Source organism: Phalacrocorax aristotelis, chromosome W, assembly GCF_949628215.1.
Source record: "Phalacrocorax aristotelis chromosome W, bGulAri2.1, whole genome shotgun sequence".
NCBI lineage: Eukaryota > Metazoa > Chordata > Aves > Suliformes > Phalacrocoracidae > Phalacrocorax > Phalacrocorax aristotelis.
The window spans coordinates 2,851,981-2,870,129 of NC_134310.1; the positions used below are offsets into that span (position 1 = coordinate 2,851,981).

Here is an 18,149-nt window from a genome sequence, read left to right on the forward strand (position 1 = left end):
GCGTTGGGCACCACTGAAAAGAGCCCGGCCCCATCGCCCTGACACCCACCCTTCAGAAAATTATAGGCACCGATGACATCCCCCCTCAGCCTTCTCTTCTCCAGGCTGAACAGACCCAGGTCTCTCAGCCTTTCCTCACCAGGGAGATGCTCCAGCCCCTGATCCCCTTGGCAGCTCTGCGCTGGCCTTGCTCCAGCAGTTCCCTGCCCTTCTTGGACTGGGGGGCCCAGACCTGGCCGCAGCCCTGCAGGTGTGGCCTCACTGGGGCAGAGCAGAGGGGCAGGAGAACCTCCCTCGCCCTGCTGGCCACGCTCCTTTCCATGCCCCCCAGGGCACCGCTGGCCCCCTTGGCCCCAAGGGCCCGGTGCTGGCTCAGGGTCACCTCGCTGCCCCCCAGCACCCCCAGGGCCTCTCAGCAGAGCCGCTCTCCAGCAGGTCCCCCCCAGCCTGTGCTGGTGCAGGGGGCTGTTCCTCCCCAGGGGCAGGACCTGGCACTGGCTCTGGCTGAATCCCATGAGGTTCCCCTGGGCCCAGCTCTCCAGCCTGGCCAGGGCTCGCTGGGTGGCAGCACAGCTTCTGGTGCATGAGCCGCTCCTCCCCGCTCGGGATCATCAGCGAGCTTGCTGAGGGGACGCTCTGTCCCATCATCCAGGTCACTGATTAATATGTTGGACAGGGCTGGACCCAGCACAGACCCCTGGGGAACACCACTAGTTATGGGCCTCCAACCAGACTCTGCCCCATTGATCACGACCCTCTGAGCTCTGTTGACCCTCAGAGATCTGTCTGATCTCTGAAGACCTGGATGTTTATGTTTTAATCATTATACTCTGCCTTCATTACGATCCTGCTTACCACAGTAAGCGCGGCAGTAAGTTGTCTCATTTTAGACACTGGCAGGAGGGAAACGTCCTGGTCCGGTTCGGCAGAAGGTATACTTCTGTTTATTTTACATTTAATTTGCTACAAAAAGGAATAAAATAAGTAAATTATCTCTTATTACAGGATACTTAGGAAGTCTTTCATTTAAAAAATGAAAATTCCCTGCCTGACTCACTAGCTAAAATGAGGAGGGTGTCCTGGAAGCAAAGAGGTCACTCTCACCAGTGTTGCAGGAACGGCTGGAAAACGGTGACAGAGGAAATTGCTTTTTGCTCTTTTCTAACAGACAGGACAGTTTATCAACTTTCAGCTCCTTTTTTTTTTTTAGCGTGATCTAGCAGACAACAAAGTTTCAAGAGGATCGGCTCTAACCCTGTGATAATGAGCACCTCCTTGCCTCTGCTTACACTCACAGCTTCTTGCTTGAGGCATCCGACGCTCCAAGCAAGCTGTGACAAAAGAGCTGTCTGCAGTGCCCCTAATTACGGCGGCTCCGTTTCTTCATTTGCCCATGCTCTGTGCTCTGGGTAAATGCCACAAAGGTCACTTTGCTAATTCAATACCAGGCCCACATTAGAAATCATTTGCACAAGGCTGAAAAAGTCAGTGTCTTTTTTTAATACCGATGTTAAGGTTTTCTTAATACTATACAGTCATAGAAATGAATTTCAATTACGGAGGAATAAAGTAGGCACCTTGTGAAGGTTACCATTATCCTGAGACAGACATCAAGGCAGGTCAGACAATTCACCACCCAGAGGTGACTGTTCTTCTCCACAGATTAACATATGTTACTATGCCTTAGATGACAAGCTTCCAGAAATGTGAAGTTAAAAGAGATTATTTCCCACCAGGTATCACTAACAGCGGGGAGGTCCCAGCAGGCAGGGCTCCGATTTGACCGAACATGTAGGAGGAATGACCCCGCACAGGGCTTTGCATGAGAAGGAACAACCACGGTCATCAAACCCCCTCCATAGAAGGGCTCCACAATGGTCACCTACCACAGAAAGGTGCACAGAGTTTCACCGCACGCCATGAACCCTCATAATACTTGCAAGCACCCTTCTTAAGACCTCATAAGGACCAGAAACTGTAACTACCAGAGGAGACATGGGGATGCTGAAGTCCCCTAGCGTCACACAAGATGCTAGGAAGCCCAGCAGACCCCAGTCTACAGGAAAGGGGTGAAAAACAGTCCTGGCAATCTGACCATTAGGGGAAGATTCCCTTCTGATCCCAAACCCAGCAGCTGTTTTAACCGTGGGTATACGAGCAGAACATGGCACCTAAGCACCTGCAAGGGCTGATGCTAACAGGATCGCAGCAGCCCATTCCTCTGCTCTTTCTCCAACCTGCCTCTTTTGTGATCATGTAAGGAGTTTTCTCCCCTAGATAGAGATGCGGATCTGTTATTTATTCAAGAATATGCACCAAACTAAAGCCCAAAGCTATGAGACACAAAAAAGCCATTCTAACACTTAGAGCTGCTGAGCTGGATCCAGAGTCCAGCCTTCACTGGGCTTTGCGGCACACGTTGAGCGCGGCGCTGTCGGGTGCTATATTGTCTTACTCCCTCCTCCTCCGCTTAAATCGACTTTCTGTCATGATGAACAAAACTACCACGGGACAAAAAAAAACCCAAAAACTACAAAGCAGGATTTACAAGAAGGTGAAAGCAGAGGAGGGGATGTGTTCATTAGCTGCAGCCCTTCTAGTCCCCACAGTTGACAATTAAGTCCTGGGATGGAAACGTCATGGTTATTCATTAAGTACAAACAGTGAAGCAACAGTTGATACTTGCCCCAGTTTTGTTGTTCGCCTCTTGACTTGCCATTTTTATTATGTGTGAGGTTACCATGTATCTCCTCAGAAACTCCATTAATGAGCAGAAAAATGACATTATGAGCAATGCTGAGTTGCCACTCAAAGGAACACGGAAGGGTATATTTCATAGAATCATAGAAACATAGAATCATTAGGGTTGGAAAAGACTTCTAGGATCATCAAGTCCAACCCCCAACCCAACACCCCCAGGCCTCCTAAACCATGGCCCCAAGGGCCACGGCTGCACGTCCTTTGAACCCCCCCAGGGACGGTGACTCCCCCACCTCTCTGGGCAGCCTGTGCCAGGGCCTGACCGCTCTGGCAGGGAAGGCATTTCCCCTCATCTCCAACCTAAACCTCCCCTGGCGCAGCTTGAGGCCGTTCCCTCTCGTCCTGACCCTGGTGACTTGGGAGCAGAGACCAACCCCCCGCTCACTCCAGCCCCTCTCAGGCAGCTGCAGAGAGCGAGAAGGGCTCCCCTCAGCCCCCTCTTCTCCAGGCTAAACCCCCCCAGCCCCCTCAGCCGCCCCCCAGCACACTTGTGCTCCAGACCCTGCCCCAGCCCCGCTGCCCTTCTCTGGACACGTATCTCTGGATACAGAGATCTGGACACAAGATCTCTGGACAAGATCTTTTCATCCTCTCCTCAGCTTAGCCAGGCTGCAAATGCCAGGAATGTATTTCATGCAATAAGAGGGGGGTGAGGGAAGGCCTTCAGCACTTACCAGGACCTACTATCTTAAGACTCATGACCATGAAGAAGGAAAATGGTTTTTTCATTCACAGTTTTTGGAGGCATCTGCCAAAGAGTTTTGGGAAAATGTTTCCTGATTGTAATTCTGAAAGACCAACTTCCTCCCAGGAGCCAAACAGGCTATTCCTAGGGATGGGTTATAGAAACCCTTGGCTGTTCACTTTTTTATATTACAGAGTAATGTACATGCCATCAAGAAATGTTCTACGAAAAAATGAGAAACAAATTCAGATAAGTTGCTGACAGATCGTATACTAAGAGGCCAAATTTTCATCATACGTTCACTGAATTACCTTTTAAAATCTAATTTATTGTCAGGCTAACTCCGTCTCAGTTGGAGCTTACTAGCGTTAGGATGATCAGCGTTTTATGACGGCCGTACATTACAGTTGTGTCGTACCTTTTTACTACAGGAATCCCAAAGCATTTTACCATCCTTCATAGGTGTTTGCAGTTGTTCAGCCTTAACTGGGATAAGAACCTCCCCATCCTCATTCAACTTCGTGGAGAAGCAGCAATAGGACTCTTATAAGGCCATGGCAACATCACAGAGCAGTTCGGGAAAATGAGATTTTAGAACTGCTATGATTGAAAACCTAATAGAAAATTAGAGGGGAAAAAAAAAAACCTCTACCTCAAAGGGGACTGGCCTCAGTGCCAGGTTTACTCACGGGAAGGACCAACAGGGCCTTTAGCTCCGTAGCTCAGCCCAGGAGAAGCACTTGGGATGGAAACCTCTGCATCAGCGTTCATCTAGCTGACTGGGAAAACAGGGAGAGCTAACCCCAGCGCCAGGAGCGTCTGGCTGTGGTTTTTTGATGTTTTTTAGTCATGCAATGACCCAGATTGACCTTGTATAAGGGTTTACTTATATCTGACACAACCCATTTACCTACCATATGGGAACAGAGCATTTAGTGGTAAAGCCTGGAGCCCAGCAAAAGGTGATGTGGAGAAACTCCTGGTGACATAGGAGACGTCAGGAACAATCAGAACTAATGAAATAGTTATTGCTATCAGGTATTTGGCATATTAATGCATAGAGACAGATCTCATTTACTGAGACAGAGCCTGGCAATATAAATTATCGGACACTCAAACACTATCACACTCCACTTCTAAGGGCTATTTGAATTGTACTCAGGTAGTTTCACTCATCTGCAATCTGAGGAATGTGTTAATAAATACAGGACTGAATCACACCATTGATTTGTAAGTGGAATTTCCCATTAAAACCTGTCAAGAGTATTACTTTAAAAAAAATTAATGGTATAATAGAGCCCAGGGTTCTGCTATAACATACTCCTGACGGTACAGCTCTCACGGGTGATGGATAAGCTTGTTTGTTCTCTGTTGTCACCGTAGTACCTTTCTTTTGCACTTCTGCTGCAGCCAGAGGTCTCGCTGCCACCAGCGGCAGTCGGTGCCCATCTCTGGTGGGCAACAAATTGACCAACCAAGCAAGAGCCCACAGCTGATTTATGCAGACTCAGCAAAAAACAGGACATCCACCGCTCGGCTACTTCCACTTTGGGTTCTGCTCCAGTTTCTCTCTGTTCAGAGCTTGTTCTCCTGACTCTCGTGGGTTTGGTGTCTTGTGGAAAGCTAGCTACTTTTGTAGTTCTTGACGATGCGCTTGCCTTTCCTGGGATGTTCCGCGAGCTCTGGTACGGAAAAGAGGAGTAACAATATGCCACCAACAGCGTGGACTCGGCACACATAGGGACGCACCCTGTGATTCCTCGTCGACGGCCTCACTCCACAGTACTTAAAGAACTGGTGATAAAGACAGATTAAGTTTATGTAAGGAGCATCGGGGGGGAGGAAAAAAGAGCCATAGTATTATTCTGTTGCATGTTTGAGATTGAAACTATTTCACACTCGATTCACAAAAAACAATTCGCACTAACGTGACGGCGCCAAGGGATTTGGGTGGCTCCAAGCCAGCGTGCCCATTTAAGTAGGAAACCTCCCCTCGGTCAGGATCGGAAAATTTCCTCATTAAGAGAGTCGCGGCGCTACCCCATTTGTGACTGGTTGGTTGAGCACAAAGCATTTCTCACAACCTCGAGTGGCCACTGTCCTTGCGGTGATATCATTTTCCATTGATTGTAATTGAGTTCTATTAATGATGTAATTCAATTAGACACAAATCAAGAGATAACTAATACTTTTAATAACATCACACCAGCTTCTGACAAATTCCCTACACAGATGGGGAAGCTTGATAGAGTTACTGGTAACTGAATCTCCCCCTCTGGAGAGATGTTAACAACCCTTTTAATATCAATACACCTGCTATAGCAAAGCTATTTGGCTGCAGAGAATCGGCGTCGATGCAAGCGTATAAGAAATGCAAATGATCAACAACAAATTGTGTTAGCAGGATTTTGTTGATGCGAAGGTGTCTCCGCGCAAGTCAGCGGAGATTTATTCAGGTTGAGAATCTGGCCTAATGTACTGAAACAACCTTCCTCTCTCTTTTAATAATTGTTTAAATCATTAAAATTCGATGGATTAAAAAAAAAAAATCTGATTTATTCTCCATTACTGTGGGCTTAGAGAATTGTGTGGGCAGTATGGAAGTACAGCTGTTTACCCAGTTTTCTCCTGAATCTTGCATCCAGATGACCTTTATTTCAGATTAATAGAAACAAAGAATGAATAACATTTGCATGAGAGGGAGATCACAGCAAACCGCCAGAACTGAATGTATTTCTTATAACACACATCTGCTATTCCAAAGCACACAGTTGTTTTAATTTCCACAAACCGAGTTTCCCTTTACTTTTAATGCCAAAGCCAATTAAGAGTCGGAAATCTAAAAACATAAAAACCTATGGTTTTTGCAAAAAGCATTGCACGTACAACACCCTCAGTCCTACAGCACTTTAAAATCTTATGCATTAATACCCTTTTCTGAGCATCCTTATACTGCTGGTTTGCTAAATGTCCTACCAACACTTAGACTGTGGGAGCTATCAGCCCCTCCTGGCACCTCCCTGTCACAGGCACAGAAAATTTCTACCTTTATAAATCTCTGCGGACACTGAAAAAAAGCCATTCTGACACTATCCAGCGGTACGAAACCACTGCCGTCTCGCATCCTCCTAATCACGAACGGTGAAACAAGAGCTGTCATATTCAGTTAATTTTTTAACTCGCTTCATGCCGTTTCTCACACAGGAGGACATGGTGTTCATTGTGTCCAGGGAAAATTAAAAAGTCCGGAGCCCCCGTAAATAAATACATTAAAATCCCAATGTCCCTTCTAACAGCAAAGTCTAAATCTAAGACCATTAACTACTTTTGTATGTGTGACAGACTCCTCTTCAATAATTCACCTAAACCTTTTCAACCTTCTGAACAGAAAACCACGTAAGAAGCTTCCTTCCAAAGCAGAATGGGGCATCGTGGGCCCTTTTGCCAAATTTGTAAGTAACGCGGAGGATATTGGGATAACCAAACACACCAACAGCACGTTCAGCAGCATCTGCAGTATGATAAAGGAGGGACAAAGTAGGAAGAATGATTTTCACTTTGGATAAGAGAAACACTGTACGAAAAGCACCAGGACGTTTGGAAAATGAGTATGTCGTTTACAGAATTTGATGAAAACCCCCATCACTGCAACCACATATCTATATATATATGAACTGCCACCTACACACCCCCTTGCCCTAGAGCACCCTTCTTCATGGCCCTCGCTCAGACTGTTCTGCGGGTGGATCAGCACAAACTCCAGCCAAACCCACGCTTACTGATTACAGACCTACAGGGAAGTTGCATCGGTCCTTCCCTGGGATGTGGCACAAGCCCCTGCCACCGAGACAACAACAACAATCAAATCTCAACCCAAGCAAGAAAACGCACCACTTCTTCAGCAGTCAACAGGTTGGTGCATTTGGGTCTCACCACGACCGCGGTCTGCTGCCTGTCTTCAGCACCAGGGAAGAGCAGAGGGAAAGTTTTAATAGCTTTTTTCCTCTTCTTCTGAGCATCAGAAGGCAGAGAAGGAAAACAAAACAAAAAAAAAAAAAGGAAGGGAATAGAGATGAAGGCCCCTCAGAGCCTTTTTAAATGTCTTTTTCCTTCCCCTGATGCTTCTAAGAGGAAAAAAAAGAATTAATATTGTGGATAGAAACTCAAAATGCTTTTAAAATGCTTTTTAGTCTTCGGCTAGCGAAGGGAAGAGTGTCGGAGAGAGACTCAGCGGGAAGGAGGTTCATGCACGAACTCTGCACCGAACGAGCGCTTCTGGGGAGCTGTGGGCTAAGGATGAAACACCCAGCTCTGCCTGGTCCCTGCTGCCAGCCCCAAGGTAGCCCGGTCCTTGCTCCTAAGCCTAGGGAAGTTCTAGGGAAGCAACCTTCAGCTTTTAACTGCAACGCTTTGGGGAGGCCTGCCTTTAGAAAGAAACACTTTACGCAATTATATCAATTGACCTTGTCCAAAGCTGCCACGTTTCTTCTAATTACTGCTCTCAGAGCTTGACAGCCAGACAGAAATGCCCACCAGTTCAGGCGCAGATCACACCGTTAACACGGAGACGAGCCTTCAGACACTTTTTGAAGGAAGATTTCTCAGATTTGCTGAACCAGAGCTGGCTACTGGTCACTTTTATGCTCCCCTCAAAATACACGCCAAGAAAAAGGGACAAGGAACACTTGGCCTCTAAAAAAATTATTTATGAGGTTGGTGTTGAGCTATGCCAACAGCAACGGCCTCGGGCTCACTGGGATTGCTCCTGCCAGCAGCATGGCTGTCGGCGTGGGATGGGCCAGGAGCAGGCACAGGCTCCTATGTACTTGCATACTTACATATATACATATACATATGTCTATACATACATTATATCCATCATTAGTATGTAAGGTGTGTACTTCATACCTTCTCAGGGAGAATCCACCGTGAATTAGTGGGGAAAGGCACAGCAAGAACCAGTGGCAAGAAACCAAAGCCAAGCAAATTCAAATGAGAAACAAAGGGAAAAAACAAGCAAGCTGAAAGCAACCCAGTGAGTGCAGTTCGCTATGCCAAGGGAGAACGCTCTCCAGCCCGTCACAGCGCTGCAAGGCAAATAGATGAAGTTATATGGACTGTCTATACGTAGAACAGACTAAACGAGCAAATGATTCCTCTTTTAGTGGAAACAACTACCCGCTCCCATCCTGGCCGCAAGATCGCAAGCACATGCACAAGCTCTTGGGATCACATATCGCATACGGGACTCCAGCGAGAGCTTCTCCTTAGCTGCTCCGCCCTGGGACTCGCACCTGCGACCAGCCAGGCAGAGGATACAAACTCTGTGCGGCTATTTTTTATTACAATCTCTCTCTACTTGCTGCACCCAAGAGCAAGCAGGGAACTGCAAACGAATAGTTAGCTTTAGCCCAATTTATAATGCTATAATCTCTCTACTTTCTTAACCTTTCCTTGTAGAAAATACCCATATCCCAGACTAGCCTTGCCGCTACTTCTGCCAAAACAGACTGTACTTGCAGCATTGCGCCAAGATTTGATCAAGCGTTGGGCAGCTGCGGAGATGGCGGAAGGTACAGGGTGGGAGTAAAAAACTTGAGAAACAGGAGACAGGAGCAGAGCTATGATATTGAGGAGGGGGAAAGGAAAGCAATAAGCAAAGGGAAATACAGAAATGTAGCTCCTCACCTGGGCAGGACAAACACAGTCCCTGTCAGCACAACAGCTGAAGCCCCCGTTGACTGACAGGGTATACAGAACATGAACCCGGGTTGTGAAACTATTATTACATATAAATGATAAAAATATGAACTAGGAGACTGTCATTCATTGCAGAGCTCTTCTGGTGATTGAAGAGCTGACCTTAGCACAGCTAATCTACAGAGCCTCTCAAAAGAGTCATAACCCTGCAATTTATAAAGCTCTCCATCCACTCCCCAACGAGCAGCCTCACCTCCCACGGCACATCCTCATCCCCTGGTACATCTGTGTCGTGCAAGCACCACCTCCATGATTTGGATAAACTCTGCGTTCCCTAACAGTGTCACTTCAAGTGTCCAACTACCCTATTCTCTCCAGCTAAAACAAATGTTTTCATAAACACCTGCACTGCTGGTTGGGGGTGTTTCACTGTCCGGGAAGCTACGTGCACAGAGCACAAGTTATGCCGCAGAGTTTCCAGTATCTTTATTTTACACTTTACCTGTTTTTGTCACCCTTTGCTCTTGCTGTAAGACCCCAGAAGAGAACAACAGTATTTGTTTCAATGAATGAAACTTCTTGGCCGATCGGGATGCAGTTTCCCAAGATGGACGGGGCTTGATATCAAAGCTTTGTTGGTTGATATCAAAGCAAAGACGGTTGTTGTTCACCTTCTGATTCCGAGCTGGGAGAGGAGGCACCTTGTGAGCCCTCGAGCCCAGGAGAGTGTGACCATGGGCTGGGTGCACACGATCAAACAGTGAATCTGATTGTTCATAAAGCATCATAAAAGTAAACAAAATCATCAAAACACCAGCAGTCTCTCTGATTTAAACTCTGCAGGGTGAGAAGATACCCTGTTTTCAGCCAGTTAAGCTATTTCCAAGAAGATACGATTCCTTCAGCTTCTCTGTTTGACAACCAATATTTTGCTGAAACTTTGGGCCGCAATTTAGTGTAGTTTTCAATGTACTCCGAATACTTCAGAGCGTTTATAAAATTACAGCACATACTGGCATTACCATCGACAAATGACTGCCATCAACCAAGACAGAAATTGAGACATTTAACTGTGCGTTTATCGCGCCTCTCCGAGAATTCCGTTGCCTTTATAGCGCAGACATCTCCCAACACTGGAGCGAGCAGTTCTGTCATTAGCCCAATTTAGCTGTAGCCCTTCACATCAAAGACAAAATTGAGAAACGTTGTCAGAAAGAAACAATTGCGCTAGGTTTACAATTATCTGATGTGTTATCTTTCAGGAATAATATACTCTATTTTACCAGTGAATTTGCTGTCAGAAATCAAGAGATACGCCGCACTTTCAGTCATCGCTTTCCGTAGCTCGCTCGTTTTCCCTACAGGAGGCCGTGCAGAAGACCCAAAGCCGCAAATTTCAACTGCCCGAGCATCTCCACCCATATTAAAAAAAAAAGATTCCTAAGCATGAAGCATCCTTTATCTTGCAGAGGAGACCACAGTTGCCTTTCAACAGCAGAAGTGGTAAAACGGACTGGGAAGTTTACAGAAGGGGATGGGGAGGAGGAGATAGGTAACGGACACGTAAAGTAGATTTATTTCCCAAGGACCAGCACCGGTAACAATTTAAGCCATCCACACAATAAACATTTGAGAAGAAATTCTTTCAAGGGAACATCAGAAATGTTCACGAGGGAGGCGATGGCATACACTGAAGCCAGTTCCCCGCAAACCACCTGAGCTCAGCTCTGCCTCCGGCACCAGCTCAGCCGAGGAACATTGCGGCACCTATTTTTTGGCAGATGAATTTTCCGGCCAGCATGGAGAAAGGAATTCCCTTGGGCAAGTTGAAAGTAAGGGTGTTGAGAGACTCTGGGAATAGCAAAGAGCACGTGGCGGCGGATGCCTTCCAGAGGAGCGGGGACCGCTCTGCACCCTGCAGACTTGGGTGCTGGCTCCCGAGGCGATGCTCTCGCTCCCGGGCAGGAGCGCCTCCGTCCAGCCCGGGGCACCACGGCTGCGGGAAGAGGGATGTAAGGGAAAGGAGGACAGGGCCAGCGTGTTTACTTTGGATTCCAATGGAAATAAAAAATTTAGGTCAATGTTTCACCCAAGGGATAATTTTAACAGAGCAAGTGAATTTTTTTCCCCTTTAGTTAATTAATCATGAAAGCCTCAGCGGAATTAGTCAGTATACTTTTTATTCAGGCAAGGCCAACATTTTAAGGAATTTACATCTATTTGTATTACAACAAGGGGCCCGGCTGCACTGACTCACGCTGTCACAGATCTGCATTTCAGCAGAAGGGAAAATCAGGGAAGTGCAAACGTGGTCCCCTCTCTGAGTGTCAGCTGCTTTCACAACCATTTCGTTCAATACACAAAGCGACTAACTTCTGTGAAACGCATTAATCAAGGGATTTGCGATAGGAAACCTGCAGCGAGAACCTACCTGTTGTCGGTTCCTGTGTAGCCTTCGAGTCTGACTGTCCCTACACCTGCACAGCGACTCAGCTAAGCCTTCTCTTAGGCTAGCACAGAGGGGAACCGGCCACCTTTAGTCTGGGAAGATGTTAAAATCCCAGGAAAAGGCAAACTTCTTTCACAGCTTACTCGCATTAGCACATTTGCCAAAGTTTTTGCAACCTTCTCCACCAAGAACAGAGGTTGAAACCCACTGCAGAGTTTTATCCTTGCAGCTGGATGTGCCACGCAAGCAGGCACACAGGAAACACTCAGTTTTGGGGCATTATTTTCTCTCATAAAAATAACATTTAAAAAATTAGTACCGGTCCTCTGAAGGACATCTGGTGGAAAATCCATGTGCTGAGCAGCTAATGAATGACTCTGGAAGAGTTATTTTAGCTGTCATGTCACTGATTGACAGCAGTCTCCCATTAGAAGAGGCCGGCCCAGGCGTCACATGCAACACACGCTTCAGCGACTGAGCTCAGGCAGAACCCAGATTATTGCAGGATGTTGTTAAATAACTGGCTACTGGGAAACACCAGCCCACCTAAAGCACCATCTTTTGCCAGTCAAAATATGAATAGGATGGCGATGCAAAACCAGGCTCTTCGCTTCCTTGGCAGTGGAGTGGAAGCCTGGGTGGGCTGGGAGAAGGCGGCACTCGCTCCTCCGTCTCCGCCTGGGCTGCCCCAGGGAAGTGCAGACAGCAAGGTCAGTGCACTGGCTCTGAACTTAAGCTCAGTCAGATGATGCAAAGAACTCGCCTGGATTGCAAGTTGCATCTGGAACGAGCAGTCCCCCAGGTTTTATTCCCTAAGTTTGAGAAGCACAGGTGTATTTATTTATCATTTTGATCCTGGAAGCTCTCACCGCGGACCTTGATCCTGCTCTGAATCTGCATAGCAGAGCCCTTGAGGCCCTGCCCCAAAGGTCTCGCTGCCCCAGCATAAACCAGGTAATCAAAGAAGTGTTCATACGAACAGAGAAATAGGAGGAGAACATCTTGACAGCACTGCCATGTCTTGGAATAGACCTTTCACACTAAGTTTTGTGTTAGGAAGGACAAGGGAGTAGCCAAGGGTAAGCGAACTAAGTGTGAAATCTGGACATCACAACACTTGGCATAATCTCATTGAAAACAAACATTCTTGACTGTGTGTTTGAGGTCAGCATTGGTCCTGTATCCATATGGACGTGGAGAAGGGGGGATTGAGGACAAAAAGGCATGAAACAAGAAGAGCCATACACAAAAATATTCAAGAAACCACAGACAGAAGACAACTACTCAAATGTAAATTGCTTGTCCTCAGCTAAGCTCGTTTCCACTTTTAAAAACACTCTTGTGAAGGCGCAGAGGTTGCCTCGCTCCTGTAATACCTTTGGGGGCTCACACACCTCGTAACGCAGAGGGCAACTGCGGCGCATGTGAAATGGATGCTGTGACAGGTCACTGGTGATTTATACTGCACCACTCACAGAAGTGATTGCCATAGTACCCAGGCATCGCTGGGCTCTGACATGCTGCACTAACACTAAATCTCTCACCAAGATCTAGTGGGAGTCAAAGACACCAAACGCACAAGTCATTCACAAAAAAACCTTTGAGATTGAGTTAAATTCTTACCTACAGATAAAAAGAAAAAGGGCAGGTATTTTGTGGTTACTTTAATATGTGCGTGGAACAAACCATACAGCACCAGAACGATCAAACACTGTATAATTTACATCTGCCTTTATCAGGAACACATTTTCCAATCTCTAAAATGGCAAAAACTCTGCCCATCACCTGTTCTTCCATCCACATACGTGCTTTTAAGCAGGAATATGCTTTACTTTTCGTCTCATCCCCAAAACGTTTTGCCCCTGACACACCACGGCAAACGCCAGGCGCGGGACTTGAAGAAGCAGCGCGCCCCTGCCCGCGCGTGGTCGCACCGCCGCCCTTCGGTACCAAAGTTTTGAACGTGTCCCCACGTGCCCACGGCAGCTCCGGGCTTTGGGTAGGGAGCAAGAGAGGAGCTGGCCCCATTGTGCAGCATCTCCAGGAGCTCTTTGTTAGCAGCGCTCGCTGCCTGCCCGTGCCCTGCTGCGTGGGGACCGTGCCAGGCACAGCGGCGCTGCCCGCACCTCCTGCCCGCAGCTCGCGGGTGGAGTGGAGACGTGAGCAAGGAGAGGCCGCAGCCTTGCTCCAGAGGGGCAAGATCTGCTTCCTTCGGCTTTGTCGGCTGACTCGGGATGGCGACAGGGATGCTCAGGAAAGCACAAACTCACGACGGCCCCCGAGGCTGCGACGCTGGGAAAACTTTGCCCATTTGCAGCTTGCAAAGTGCAGCGCAAGGAATTGGGTGTGACGCAAAGATGCTCCCTTCAAAATCAATGCAACAAACGCCTGTGTATCACAGGGGTGTGAAACGCACACAACCAATACGGGCAGCTGGAAAACAGCCTGTTTCTTCCATGTAACGCAAAACAATACTGGTGCTGTGGGAGCAACGGGTTTGCAGCACGTCTGGCCCCTGACACAGCACACGGCTTCCTTCCCTCCTCAGGCACTCACACGCAGAGGCTCTCACTCCGTCCCCTCCTTTGGCAGCAAAGGAGCCTGCAAGTCAATCATCTTTCACGAAGGAGGATCACTGCCATGTCTCCCATCTCCCAGCCTTTAAGCTGGAAAGGCAAGAGAGACACCTCTTCGTTACCCAGCTCCCACTACCCGGGTCCCACCTTCCACGCAAGTCATCGGGGAGGACAATGCTGGGGACACGCACGCACAAGCGCGCGCACGCAAAATAAACCTCCTGCTTTGGCAGAGAAGCATGTCCCAGTTTACTTGCTAACTCCCCAAAATCAGGACAATCAGAAGATACACCCGTCCGCGGCAAGGAAGCACCACCTCCATGGGCAATTGCCATTTGCGTACAGCTGAGAACCTGAGCTTTGCCAGAAGCCACCGAGGATGTTTTTTATTATTGCAAAACGCTTCGCAGGCAGCACTTTCCCCATCACAAAAACCTGCTTTAGCGCTGGTGTGCGTGGCGTGGGGAGCTGGTTCCCATTGTTCCTCCGTCGCTAGCAGCGATCACGGTGCGCACAGACGCGTGCTCGGATCCTTTTCTGTATTTTCCACACTCTCCCTTCCCAAGGTTTCTCCTCCTGAAGTGTTCCTCCTTCTCTTTTGCAGAAAATTCAAGGAGTACCGGAGGATAATAATCCCTCGCACGCATCTCCCTCCACCACGCACTCACGCCCCGAGCCTCCTGCAAATCAAAGCTGCACTTTCTTAGTTCCTAACACTTCTTGGCTCACGCTCCCATTTCTCTTCAATTTCTTTCTGAATAAGAGACCTGTGTACCGCCAAGCCCTGCTCTACCTCCCAGCACAAGCAGCCCCAGACCATCGCTGTGCCAGTTCCCTCCGTCCCTCCCCTACCCCGGTTCCACACACACAACTGGTTTTTGCCATTTTTAATTAGAAAATGTGCCTGCCAAGTGCGGCGACAGAGGTGCAGCCCCGAAGAATCGCAGCCTAATAGAGTTGGAAGATGCTTTGCAGATAACTGCGCTTTCTGCCTTGCTAACTCATCCGCTGCTTTTATTCCTGTCCCCAGGAAAGGCAACCCCTTCCCTCGGTTTCAGCACACAGATCCGAAAAGCTACAGGCAAATACATCCAGTGGCAAGCGGGATCAGGTGCAAAGGAGAATGGGAGCTAACCCCACCGCCGCTCCACGCACACTTCCACACCTATTATGCCACCTCCTGCCACATTTCTCCTTTATTTTCCATAGATTTTCTTTTTTTCCAGGGCTCCTTTCTCCTCTCCTAACCCCGGCTCCCCCTTCCCATCCGTGGGAAGCGATGCGAAAGCTCACACTAGCGAGCGACAACAACAACGAGACCCCCCGAAACCCCCAAATCCTCCTCGCAGAGGTTGAGAGAAGTCCATTAGCACAAGAGAAAGAGGCACATTGCTTTGGGATGCGGAGGGAAAAAAAAACATCAAATAAGGCAGAACTGACTTACCGGAGACTCGGGGATGAAGGCTCGCCAGCGTAAACCCGAAGAGGAGAAAAGCCAGCTTTGGTACCCAAACACATCCAAGACTATTCTCCATATTTCAACACGCACCTCCAGATTCGGGTCCTGAGCACCAGCAGCAGCCACACATGCACGCACAGCCCCTTCCTCCTCCTCCTCCTCCTCGCCGGGGCTTTTTTAATTATTATTATTATTATTATTTTCCGGTCCCTGCTGACAGGGATCAGCAAAAAGGGGGGAAAAAAAGTTGCATTCAGTCCAGGAGGCTCCGAGGCTGCCGAGCGTGCAGGGAACTAACTCAAGGAGACGGGGAAGGCTGGGGAAGGGTCCTCCCACCGCTGGAAAACCACACAGAGGAAAAATCCTGCCCCCCCAAAAAAAAGCCGTCCGGCGTGCATCAAAAGAGTCGCGGCGGCTCCATGTCCAACGCCGTGCGAAGTAGAAAAGAAAAAAAAAGAGATGTATATATATAAAAATAGGGGGGGGGGGGGGGGGGGGTGTTTGCTGGCGGCGCGGGAGCGGTGCGAGCCGGGGAGGTGCGGTCCTGCCTCCTCGCCGGCAGCCGCCGGAGGAAGGGCTGCGGCGCCTCGCTTGCTCCGGGCGCTGCCGCCCGCAGCCTGCCAGCCCCGGACCTGCAGCCGCGGCGGCCGCGGGGGCGGGGGCCGCGGGGCGGGGAGGCGGCGGCGGCGGCGGGCAGGGACAGACGGACGGACGGACGGAGGGCGGGACGGGCGGGACGGGCGGCGGGAGGGCGGGAAGCCGAGCCGAGCCGAGCCGAGCCGAACCGAGCCGAGCCGAGCCGAGCCAAGCCGAACCGAACCGAGCCGAGCCGGGCCGGGCCCGGCCGCGGCCGCCGCAGCGCCCCAACGGGGAACGGCGGCGCCCTCTGGGGGCGGCTGAGGGAGGCGCCGCGGCCCGGCCCGGCCTCGGGGTGCAGCCGCCGCCCCGCCGTAGGGCCCCGCTGCCCCGCCCCAGGGTGCTCCGAAAGCGTGCCCACCTCCGCTCCCTCATTTCGGTACCGGTCACCTGGCAATTCTACTTCTTTCCTTGTTTTCTTGTTCTCCTTCCTGTGGTACCTCTTCCCGCTCTGCTCCGCGCTGGGGCGGCCTCACCTCGAGTGCTGTGGGCAGCGTTGGGCGCCGCAGGACATTGAGGGTATAAAGCTACTGGAGAGAGTCCCGAGGAGGCCACGGGGCTGGGGAAGGGTTTAGAGGGGAAACGGTACGAGGAGCGGCTGGAGTCCCTGGGGTTGTTCAGCTGGAGCAGAGGGGGCCGAGGGCAGCCCTCATGGCGCTCTGCAGCTCCCTTCCGAGGGGAGGAGGAGGGGCAGGGCTGGTCTCTGCTCTCTGGTGACCAACGCCAGGACCCGAGGGAATGGCAGGGAGATGTGCCAGGGGAGGGTGAGGCTGGGCATTAGGGAAAGGTTCTTCCCCCAGAGGGTGGTGGAGCCCTGGCACAGGCTCCCCAGGGAGGCATCACGGCACCAGCCTGGCGATATTCCAGAAGCGCTTGGCCAAGGCCCTCAGAGACACGGTGTGAATTTGGGGTGTCCTGTGCAGGGACAGGAGCTGGGCGCCATGGTCCTTGTGGGTCCCTTCCAGCTCAGGGCATTCTATGGTTCTGTTCCCACCACCCGGCCCCTCTCCCCTCTCCCATGAAATATACTCAGCTTCCTCCAAACACCCTCAAGCCATGGCAGCCATGGTTTTATGGCTCTTCAACTGGCCTGCGCCAACTCTCAGGTTAGAGAAACCCAGACAGGCAAACAAAACCCAGAGAACTGTTTTGAACGAGGAAGACAGGACTCCCTCAAACATCTAATTTTGTGCTTGAGGAGAAAAGAAATTTACTAAAGAGGAGAGAATCAGAAAGCAAGACCAAGAGACTGTAGGCTCAGACCACACAAGTCAGCCCAGAGGTCAGCAGAGCCTTGGGAAGATCCTGCAGCTGAGGAACAGCACCAACGCTCCAGAAGCAAGAAACGTCAGGGCTCAGGACGCAGGGTCTGGAGCAGCTCAAAGGGCTATATTAAACCTTAGGGGGTGGCTGAATGGCAGCCCAAATACAGCACTGAATACACATGATGTAACCCAGAAAAATCCATAATTTGGGGTGAAATGTTAAGAAAAAAGGATTGAGCCATTCCAATTGCAATCAGGCAGCAAGTGAGCTGGATCTAAGAGGATAAATTGATGTTTAGGAGCTCTCTGGCTGTTTCAGGATAACATATCACAGTTCACAAGTGCTTGAGGTGCTGAGACCCCACGCAGCCCCAGGTGCCGGCTGTCGGGGATGAGAGCATGCTACGGCGTGGCTAGATGTAGTTGCACGTGAAGGTGGGATGGAGAGTACTCATCGTCCAGGGCCATGGCCAGGCAGCCTTCTCCTGCAGAGAAAGAGCACCAAGCCATGGCGGTGGTGCTGGCTGTGTCTTCTCTTGAGCTTGAGTTTTGGATGAGTGAGAATCAACAGCTCCAGCATTACATAAAGCACACCTCAGGGGAAACGGGATTCAAATCC

At 49.7% G+C, this 18,149-nt stretch overlaps 1 protein-coding gene across 1 annotated transcript in view; it reads right to left on the minus strand.

Moving 5' to 3' along the window:
* Positions 1-16,312, minus strand: part of DCC (DCC netrin 1 receptor) — a 608,612-nt gene extending 592,300 nt beyond the window's left edge. Inside the window, exon 1 of the mRNA XM_075077076.1 lies at positions 15,615-16,312. Coding sequence (XP_074933177.1) covers positions 15,615-15,705 — 91 coding nt within the window. The 5' untranslated portion in view covers positions 15,706-16,312. The remainder of the gene's footprint in view (positions 1-15,614) is intronic.
* Between the last annotated feature and the right edge of the window lie 1,837 nt (positions 16,313-18,149).